Raw genomic sequence first — 10,999 nt, 5'->3', positions numbered from 1 at the left:
TTTTGTAAGAAATTGATTTTAACAAAATTATTGTAGGAGTAAAATCATCCGTATTTTCATAAAATATCAATTTAACACAAAATTTAATCAGAAAATTGCCCCTAGGCCCCAACAATTCAAACCCACGACCCAGCGCGAGGCCCGAGACATTCCCGGGCACCCACCCATGCCGCCCACCCGCTGCCCGATCCGATCCGGCGGATGCAGGCGCGGCAGTGTGCACGCCGCGCAGGCAGTGCGCGCGCCATGCAGCGCCGATCGCAGGTCGTGCGCGTGCGACCAGAAATTTTTTTAAAAAATTTTTTTTCAAAAACAAATTTTTCAAAAATAATTTTTAGGGGCGTTTTTCATAAAAATTCTTACGCGGTTAGAAATAATAAACTCATTACAATTTAATTAAAACACACGATTGAGAATTACCGGCTCTGATACCACTGTTGGGACATCGAATTCTCGCACCCAAGACGCAGCGGAAGTTTAAAAAATTTGTTCTTGGGCGCCGTGTGTTCAAAACATACATAGGACGTTTAGAATTATACCTTTGTGTTCTCAATGCTGGACTCCAAACTATTCCGGTATTTAGGCGAATATAGTCCTTCTTGTAATTTCCTACGAACAGATCTTCTCCTTTGATCGTCTAATTAGGTCCACGATTGGATTGCACTAGAAATCACAAGAGATTTATGCGTTGAGATTACGTACTCCAAATTTCCAAAATCCGGAGACGATGCAGCGACGGCGGCGGAAGAACAAAGTGGCCGAAAAAGATTTTCCCAAAAGTTGAAGTGGCCGTGACATTATGATTTTTTTCTAATTATGATCCATAATCAATAATTAAGAAAATAATTAATGATTCTTAATCAATAATTAAGCAAACTAATTTGCTTTGTGGCCAAGAATTCCATCACTAATTTCAAGTGGTGGCCGAGAGCTTTTTGGCAAAGGGAGGAAAGTTTTTTTTTTCTTTTGTGTAAAAAAAAAAAAAAAAATCATCATCCAACAATGAGCCATAATAGTGTATTTATAGAGTGAGACTCTAATCTAATTAGGAGTCCTTCTCCCACAAAGACTCTAATAATTTCATTATAATTAAATTCCCATATAATTAATATATAATGTATTTATTAACATTTCATAATACATGATATAATAATATCACATGCACATATTTTATATCACCATATAAAATATGTACATGTATATGTATATTAAATTAAATAACCATTATTTAATTTATAAACTTAACTCACTGGCTAATTTAAATTCTAGACTCCTCTAGAATATTTATGGGAATTTGTGCATTTTAGTAGTCACCACTACTAGCACAATCATTTAATTAGTAAAACAGGCAGTTCCACTCTCCTTCCTTATTTAGCAATCATGTTATCTTCCATTTCTTTCATCCTATGGAATCAGCTTATAACCTCCTTTATAAGCTTCATGTTTGATCTCCATCAAACTATAGTTGCCAAATTCCAACTCCTTGAAATTTGACTATCTCAACGTGAACACAGAATCCGATACTTGTGTGACCCTCAATTGTTCAGGGATACAACTAGCCATGGATTCACATCTCAATGTGATTCAGAATAATATTTATTCTTATTCGGGTTTACCCTAGTTAACCCCATTCTTTTCATCAACTCCTTGATCAAGAATGTCAGAACTCATTTCTGATTGCACCCATCGGATCATGGTAAGAGCGTCTAGTAGCATCGCCCCATGATCCCCTTGGTATCACTGATAGTGCAGCGTACAGTACGGTCCATTCATCACATATATCCCGATCGAATCTTTAACCATTGGTATATCGAGAGTTGCATATGAATTCGATAACGATGCGACTTATCTTTGATTACTAATAGTGATATGATATGTGCAACTAGGAAAACACCTTTCCCTAAAGCACATTTCTTGCTCTGGCGAGAGACTCCTTGCACTGTTAACTCATCAGATCACATAGGATATTTTCACCCGTAGGCGAACGGTGAATCCCCGACTACAATGCATTTGCTCCTACGTATTTTTAAATTACACCAAACCTCGCCACCCGATGACCCTCGATGGAGTCGGTAAACGGATCAAAGTGCACGCTAGTACGTATAGCCCGTACATTGTCTCGGGTCAAATGACTAATGGTGTAAAACCATAACTTCGGAATATTCCACTTGATAAATGGGAATCACTTGGATAGTTCAAGGGAGGGTTGTTCAGTGCATCATCATATGATCGCCCATTTGTGTGAATGGACATCTCCATGCCCTTGCCAATGAAACATGGCGTTTACATCACAGATGCTAGTCTCGAGCTCGAGTGACCTTTATCCTTGTTTTAGGCGGTTGATTCGACTAAGAACCTGTTTAGAATATACGGTACACTTCCTAATGAGTTTCACGATCTTACGTTGTGACGCAGACCTCATGGTACCTATTATATATTCAAAGACTTTATCTATGCAGCTTTCATGGGTATACAGATAAAGTATAATGACATAATCAAATAAAATCGTAAAATATTATTAAAATAAAGATTGTTTTACATTAGAGTCAATAAAGCCCGAGCCACAAGTTGGCTTGCCAGGCATCTACTCTAACATGTAGAAATCGCAGTTTGTGGAGTGGGTTAGTTTACCTGCAGTTGGTCAGTCAGGTGGAACTTTGGTTATGTGGGATCCAAGGGTGATTTCGATCAAGGACAATTTGATTGGGGAATTTTTGGTTACACTCTATATTCAAAAGGATAATAACAATGATTGGTGCTTTACGGAGGTGCACAATCCATGCAAACCAAGATTGAGAGATATTTTTTGGGATGAATTGGCAGGATAAAGAGTCTTATGTGGGGAGAGATGGTGCTTGAGGGGAGATTTTAATGTTGTGCGATCATTAAGCGAAAAAATGAATCGCCGATCCCATACATCAAGCACGTCTTATTTTGATACTTTGATACATGAATTGGAGTTGTGTGATCCACCTTTATTGAATGGAAAATTTACTTGGTCGAATTTGAGGGACTCACCTATTTGCTCTGGATTGGATAGTTTCTTGTTCACGGTGGGTTGGACTGAAATTTATCCATTTTATGACAAACGCTCCTGCCAAGAATCACATCGGATCATTTTCCAGTTGTTTTGGATTCGGTAAAATTAAGTGGGACCAGTTCTTTTTAGATTTGAGAATGTGTGGTTGAGGCACAAAAGCTTTAAAACAACAGTCTTATTGTGGTGGAATAATGAGGAATTTCAAGGATGGGAGGAAGCTTTAAAGGGAGAAATTCGAAGATGGAATGAAGAGGTTTTTGGGATGGTGGAAATGAAATCAGCAGAGTTGAAAGTAAAAATCAGAAGGCTGGATGAATTAGAGAGTGAGAGACAGGGATCCGAAGAAGTATCAAACGAAAGAAATGAAGCAAAATGGTTGTTAGAAGAATTGGTGTGTCGAAAGAATCAAATTAATAACCCAAAAACAAGGTTAAATGGATTAAAAGATCTCTATGACTATCATGAAATGAATGTTAAACGAAAATCTGATGCGTCTTCATTCAGAAAATTTCACAAGAGAAGATGTTGAATGTTTTGTTTGTACATGTGACAGAAACAATATATCATATATCGTTGGTATTGTCCTTCGATACACATTATATTAATCTTTTTTCTTATGATTTTCTTTGTATTGAACATGATGATCTTCCACTTAACTTTGATTACATTAACCTGTAAAGTTTTGAAACATTTTATTGCCTCTAATTTGTAGTTGAAAGGCCTGGTTCATGTGTGTGCATGAGAAAAAATCTCGACTGATATTAAGAATTCGTGTTTGAACAGATTTTTCTTTTTTTCTTGTGGTCCCTCTGGTGTTGTGTTGCTACTTGAACTGTTCTCATTCATGTGATGCTTTATGTACAGTTTCAGGAGTTCATGAGTTGAAGTTTACAGCTGTTGATTCTAAATGGTATGAAAAGAAGGAAGCGATTGCATCTCTTGATGTAAAATACAAGGCACTATGGGATACTTTGCTTGAGTGAGTCTTCACACACACTTTTTGTTCTCTTAAGAATGCCCCAGTTGCCATGCGACCTGACATATTTTGTAGAGGAGTTGATTAACTAAATGTCATCGTTATTAGGTTTATATTTATAGTCAATAGTGTCAAGGTGTTGATTGATTATGTGTTACCGTTATTAGGTTTATATATATGTTTATGTATTTAGAGTGATTTTTTTTTTGTTGAGAAAAAACACTGCCATTAGTCGTAATTGTAGCTTAGTGCTGATGAATTTTAGGTTCTAAAGACTGATGCTTATTTCTCAGGAGTCAATGTTGGTTCTTACCACGTCTTGATTTCAATAAGTAACTAGTGGCAGTGCATATAATCTGATATACCAAAATGTCATAAGATTTTCCTATTTCCGCTTCAGACTTCAGTAGCCTGCATTTTAGGCTTTCTGGATTGGCCGGGGTGGGAGTGTTGTGGTTTATATGTTTTTGCATGGTTACGGTTTTAATGGTTTCAAATGGGACGGATAAAATGACATTAAGTTGGTTATTTTGAACTTTTATTTGGCTTGAGATTAAGTTCTGGTGAGCACTTTTTATGTTAAATTTTTTATAGTTTGTCTGGTTCATTCTTCATTTGTCTCACGTTTTACAGCTTGACGAAAGTGTAGTAGTCGTTGTGGGGTGCTTAGTGGACTTCTCATCCGCCCTTTTGTAACTTTTTCTACTATTATAATAAAATTATGGTTTCAAATAAAATAAAAAAAAAACAAAAAAAAACTTCCCATTTTAGAGTGGAAAGCAGTTGAAAATTTCTCCTGGACATTGAAGCAAATAAGGCCATTACCCCATTCTCTTTGATTACATCTTTTTTTTTCTACTTTCTAGTCCACGAAAAATCATTTTTTACTTAGCAGCTTTTGTAGTATTCGCACTTTGTTATTATTGATTGGAATTTGATTTGCTAAATTTGGATGGAGGTTGACAGAAATGCTCAATTAATCTCTAAATTATCCCCATCTAATCCAATTTCTCTAATACCGCATAGACATCGGCTGTTGTAGTTTGCTGACTGTAGATCTGTTATATTTATATTGTCCTTTTGTATCAGCGCAGAAATCCATAGAAAATTACCATTCCATTTAGATGTACTTCTTCACAAGCTTTTATATCTTTAAATTTGTTAGTTGTGTCATGATTCTGATGATGTTAGTGTATTTTCACTTGTTTTCATCCGAAACATTGGAATAGAGATGTGCTCAACTTTACCTAACTGGGAATCTGTGTTGGGAATCTGTGTTCAGAAGAAGCTATTTCCCCAAGTGAGTGACAATGCTCCCTGATGTTTTCATTTTTTCCTCCGATAATTTGTGCGATTTGTCATCTGTTTTAATCCCTGACCCCATAACTGAATCTATATGATTAGTCTGATTGGCACATTTCCATTGTTTAGAGTCATATTGATATCCCACTTTTACCACGTCTCTGGAATCAATTCAGATGTACAGAAAGAGCTCTTTTAACATATTCATTAACATCATTCAGTTTGAAATATCGTAGTTCAAACGAGAATTATTTTCACTTTGGGGTGTTTGTATTGCCCAATATCAATATTATTATGTCAAAAGATGTAGCTTACAAAGTGGGGCAAAGAGTTCAGGAGCTGAGAGCCTGATAACTCTAGTCATTTTCTCTATAAGGTCTATTATTGATACTATCTTTCGAAATATCCTCACTTCCCACTACAAAATAGACAAAAACAGGAGTTTGTATTGTATTCTACTGGGAGAACCAAAAAATACCACGTAAAGATGTATATATTCTTCTTGCCTACTCTATCACTATATGAACTTAGTTTATTCAAATATGCAGTTTTGATAAGCCTTTTTACGAGGTGATTTATCCAAAAGGTGATCCAGATGCTGTTTCTATAAGTAAGAGAGACATAGATCTACTGCAACCGAATACTTTTGTGAATGATACAATCATAGACTTTTATATCAAGTAAGTTCTATATATTTATCTTCATTTTCGGGTTGTACAATTCACATCAAAAATAGCTGTTTCTTGCTAACTGCTTACTTAGTTTGCAAAAGGGAATGAAATTAATGGTAAGGAATTACCTGTCTACCTTGGTTTTCCTCAGCTGATGATGCTAAATTGGTAAATAAGAGAAAATTGTAAAATAACAGTTAAACCTTGATCTGGTGGTTTGTTTCATTATGATTTTATTCCTCTGGACTATCGCCTGAGGATTGAGCGAGGACTGAGGTAAAAACGAATCCTTTTCTTGGCAGTTTGAATCAATAAAATTGGTCTAGTGGCATAATAATTCTTATATCTTATTTGGTTCTCAGTTTCTTACAAATTTTAGCTGCAGTTGTAATTTACTCATTTTCTCCTTCATTTGATTTGATTAAATTTTAGCCTCATAACAGATACTTGAAGAATAGACAAAATGGAGAGGAGAAGGCCGCGTTCCATTTTTTCAATAGTTTCTTCTTTAGGAAGCTTGCTGACATGGACAAAGATCCATCCAGTGCTTTTGATGGCAAGGCAACTTTCCAGCGAGTTCGTAAATGGACGAGAAAAGTGAATTTACTGGAAAAGGACTTCATATTTATTCCCGTCAACTACAAGTAAGAAAACAGTAACTCTATTACCAACCTTGTCGCTTGATTTATCGAGTTCTAATTTCTGGTATCAGGATATAGAAAATGATGGTTTACCATTTATTCGTATGATAGTTACCACTGGAGTCTTATAATGATTTGTTATTTTGGTGATGTCGCAAAGAATACAGGCAAGTAGTTCCCCGCTGACGTTGACGACTTCTTGTAAATAAGATTTTTCTATGCTTTGACATTTTTCCCTTGTTCCTTCCTCAATTTTAGATGTCGATGACAAGCTGGTTAGAGTTCCCTGTATATTGCATAATGGATTCTCTAAGAGGAACTCATATGGACCTCAAAGATCTTATGCAGAGGTACATTCTCGTTCAGTTATTAGAGATGGTACATGAGAATGCAAGGACTTGAGTCATACAAGATGGTGAACTTGGACCAGTTTTACATTAATATAAACCTTAACATGACTGAAATATTTCATATTTTGAAGGTATCCGTTGTTTCAACTCCTATACTTCCTTTTAGAGTCTAATCCATTTACTTTTCCGAAGGATAAGAATTGATTCCGCTTAGGCTGTACTTGTTTGTGATATATACACACACAATATTTATATGTAAATTCAAGGAAGCGTAAGGTGGAATTTTGTGACAATATATAGTGCCTTATGAAGGCTAGTTCCTTGGGAATGATGGTTCATTGTCCAAATACCTGCTAATGCAACAAGTTACAATTAGTTGGATAATTTAATTAGTCACTTTGAATCTCTTGTTATATGTTACAGTTTGGTTGAACACCTTTAACTTTCACTTTTATTCAAAATTTCTATGCTTGCTAAGATCTGAATTTAAAATTCAGAAACTTAAAGTTTGTCTCTCTTGAGGTACCTTTCTAATTCTTGTAAGCTTCCGCTCTCTGAAATAGGCCGCCCTTTCCTCCAAACATCTGGTTGAGATAAGTACTGAATTAAAACTAATATGCTCCAAAAAGAATAACTTTGTTCTAATACCTTGACTGTCATCATCATTTGTAGTCTCATTTTTGAATCAAAATTTAAATCTAAGATAATTATCATATCTTATCTATCACATTATCCTTATCCAAATATCAATATCATCTCAAATCTTATATCTCTATCTGTTATATTCTTTTTGACTTTGAATTTATATATCAAAATTTATCTGCTTATATCCAAAAATTTCTTATTTAATTTATTAGATAATAATCTATTTATTATCCCAAGTTCAAAATGTAAGCACAATATTATCTTAAATCTTGAGCTCAAAAATATTGTACATGATATAATTATCCACACAACTTTAGATAATATTGCAATCTTACATCTTAAATAATGAGATAGATACCCAAAGATTGAATAATCCTAACACATTTAAATTACAAAAATATTATCACGATTGAAAAATCTTGGGTTTTACATCCTTCCCTCCTTATGGGAAATTTCGTCCTCGAAACTTAGGTTGGTTTGGTTTAGGAAAAGGTACGGGTATTGCTCACGCATTTTCTATTCTAGTCGTCAAGTGACTTCTCTTTCAGTATGGTTAGAAAATCGTCTAAAATCCTAAATAATATTCCAATGATTCTTGTCAGACATCTTAATAACTAAAGTGTTGACTTATTCATACTTTCAATTGTAACTGTAACACCATATTTTCTTATAATTACTTCTATTATTGCATCCAATGATATCAATTCTATTGAACCAAAATTATTAGAATCGTTGAATATTCCACAACAACTTACTATAACCCAATAGTCGCATATCTCATAATCATAATTTGATGAACTAGTTTCTTATGAGAGAGGAAAACCCTAATAAAAACCTTTTAAATCCAAATGTAGCAGAATAATGTAACTCTAACTTAAATCTGAAAAATCAATATCAACTTTTCTATTGAACATTTAAGATCAAGACTAGTCTCTTATGATCCAATATAAATCCCAAAAATCATGTCTTACATTTTATCGACTATGTAATGCATACAATGGTTCTCAATTATTATTGTTTTATATCCAAATGCTTGTAATAATATAAAATTCTCCAAAGTCAAACTATAACTCAATACGGTCAACCTAAAGTAAACCTCAAAAGTATTATCTTAAAAGATAAAAATTAAAATTTCAATTGATCATTTCACATAAACTCTAATCTCAAATTTTCTTTTTTTTTCCTCATACTAAATCTTAATTTCCCATCAAGACCATGAAATTGGTTTTGCTTAACGATTTCTCAAATCACGGTGTGCCGATAGTGAGGCTAGAATCGTCTTACCCATGTTTTTTCGACTTAAAGCGTCAGCTACCTCATTCGCCTTGCTTGGAAAGTATCTTATCGTTACGTCAAAATAATGCAATCCATCATCTCTGCCTCATGTTCAATTCTTTCTGCGTGAACAAATACTCGAGGCTCTGATGGTTAGTGAAGATCTAACACTTGACGTCGTAAAGATAATGCCTCATATTCATTAATGCAAAATCTATTGCGGCTAACTCAATGTCTCGGGTTGGGTAGTTTTGATCATACTGTTTCAATTGCCTTGATACAAAGTAAATTACTCTTCCTTCTTGCATGAGCATATATCTTAGACTTTTCTTTGACGCATCTCTGTAATTGGAAAAAAAAAATCATTTCCCTCATCAGGCAGCACTACCACCATTGTGGTTGCAAGTTTCATCTTTAAGGTTTCAAAACTTTTCTCACATTCTTTGCTCCAATTTAATTTAGCGTTCTTTTGTGAGTTTCTTAAGCTGTATTGCTTGTGAGGGAAGATCTTGGACAAATCCCCGATATTAACTCGCCAATCCTAAGAAGCTCTGAATTTAAGCCATTGTCCTAGGTCTTGGCCAGTCTGTGATTGACTCTACTTTCTTAAGATCCACAAATACTCATGCCTCACATATTATGTCACATAAGAAAGTGATGTTCTAACCTTTCTTGAACTTGTCATATAATTCTCTCTCCATTAGTCTATGAAGAGTGAGAGAATATGCTTCTTGTGGTCTTCTTCATTTGGTGAGTGAATGAGGATCTCCTCGATGATCATCGCTAAAAATTTGTCAATGAATGGTTTGAACACCATGTTCATTAGATCCATGAAGGCTAATGGTGCTTTCGTCAAAGCAAAAGGCATTACAGTGAACTCATGATGCATGTACCTTTTTCGGAAGGTTGTTTTGGGAATATCTTCAGCCCTGACCTTCAATTGGTAGTAGCATGTTCTCAGGTCGAGCTTGAAAAATATTGTAGCTTCTTGAAGTTGATCGAAAAGATCGTCTATTATTGGAAGAAGATATTCATTCTCGATTGTGATCTTATTGAGTTCTCTATAATCTATACACAATCTCATACTTTTGTCTTCCTTATTCACAAACAGTACTAGAGTTCCTTATGGAGACATACTCGGTTGAAAATGCTTCTTGTCTGGCAATTCTTGGAGTTGTTTTTTTAGCTCCTGGAGTTCGGTTGGTGTCATTCGGTATAGTGCTATTGAAATTGGTGCAGAACCGAGAACCACATTGATTTTGAACTCAACCTCGTGGTCCGAGACTATCCCGAGAATTATTCTGGAAAAACGTCCGAGAATTCCTGCACTATTGTGGTATCTTCCAACTTGAGTTCAATTTCTTCCTGCACTTTGTTCACCATTGCTAGGTAAATTCTTTCCCCATTTTATGGATTTCCAAGTCTGGGAAATAGAAAGAATGAATTTCTATCTCTTGGCATTGCCATGGTACATGGTTTTTTCTTGGTTCGCGGTTTAGAGTTTGAAATTCTTACTCCGACAATCTATTGTTGCACTACTCTTAGATAACCAATATATCCATATGATGACGTCGAAATCTACCAAAGTGATTTGAATCAAGTCGACACTGAATATATACGAATAGATGCTAACTTTATTCTATCTTGAAATTATCATGATTACTATCTCGAAACTTAAAACTCATATAAAATCTTTGAACTTAAATCAATATCAATCTATACCCTATTGATTTAAATCTCAAAAATTATAACTCAATCGCCATAAAATAAAATCTTATTCAACATTGTACGAATGAAATTAATTCTCAATTAATTCTTGTGCTAAATCTTACTTTCACTAAACCTTACTTTCCTCAAGACCATGAGCTTAGAGAGCTCTAACGCAAACTATTTTTATTGAATGTCTCCTACTTGAATCATTCCTTGTACCGTAACGAAAATCAAAACTTATTATGCTATATTTTTCTCAATATCCAGCAATATCTCATAACTTATTTTATTCATATAAGATCTTAGTCTACTAGTTATCTCAAAATATTATAAATCACTAAACCTTAAGATATTGTTTCCCAACTCATTTAAACAAGATAACCCAAAAG

The 10,999-nt window shown here is 34.7% G+C and overlaps 1 protein-coding gene across 1 annotated transcript; it reads left to right on the top strand.

The window, feature by feature from the left end:
• Window positions 1-4,514: 4,514 nt before the first annotated feature.
• Window positions 4,515-7,448, top strand: LOC140959128 (probable ubiquitin-like-specific protease 2B). Its single transcript, XM_073416905.1, has 5 exons — window positions 4,515-5,316; window positions 5,867-5,998; window positions 6,433-6,633; window positions 6,742-6,797; window positions 6,889-7,448. Exons 3-5 carry the CDS (start codon window positions 6,515-6,517, stop codon window positions 7,014-7,016), a joined length of 303 nt encoding a protein of 100 aa, XP_073273006.1. The 5' UTR covers window positions 4,515-5,316; window positions 5,867-5,998; window positions 6,433-6,514; the 3' UTR covers window positions 7,017-7,448.
• The last annotated feature ends 3,551 nt before the right edge of the window (window positions 7,449-10,999 follow it).

Source organism: Primulina huaijiensis, chromosome 2 (genome assembly GCF_012295235.1).
Source record: "Primulina huaijiensis isolate GDHJ02 chromosome 2, ASM1229523v2, whole genome shotgun sequence".
Lineage (NCBI taxonomy): Eukaryota > Viridiplantae > Streptophyta > Magnoliopsida > Lamiales > Gesneriaceae > Primulina > Primulina huaijiensis.
The sequence above is the reverse complement of the archived record's forward strand: the minus strand, read 5'-3'. Positions and strand labels throughout refer to the sequence as shown.

Excerpts from the sequence above, each read along its gene's own strand:
- LOC140959128 (XM_073416905.1), top strand. The coding sequence starts at position 6,515 with ATGGACAAAGATCCATCCAGTGCTTTTGATGGCAAGGCAACTTTCCAG. Across the intron at positions 6,634-6,741 it reads TTTATTCCCGTCAACTACAA|TTACCACTGGAGTCTTATAA; the intron begins GTAAGAAAACAG and ends TTCGTATGATAG. Across the intron at positions 6,798-6,888 it reads TGATGTCGCAAAGAATACAG|ATGTCGATGACAAGCTGGTT; the intron begins GCAAGTAGTTCC and ends CCTCAATTTTAG.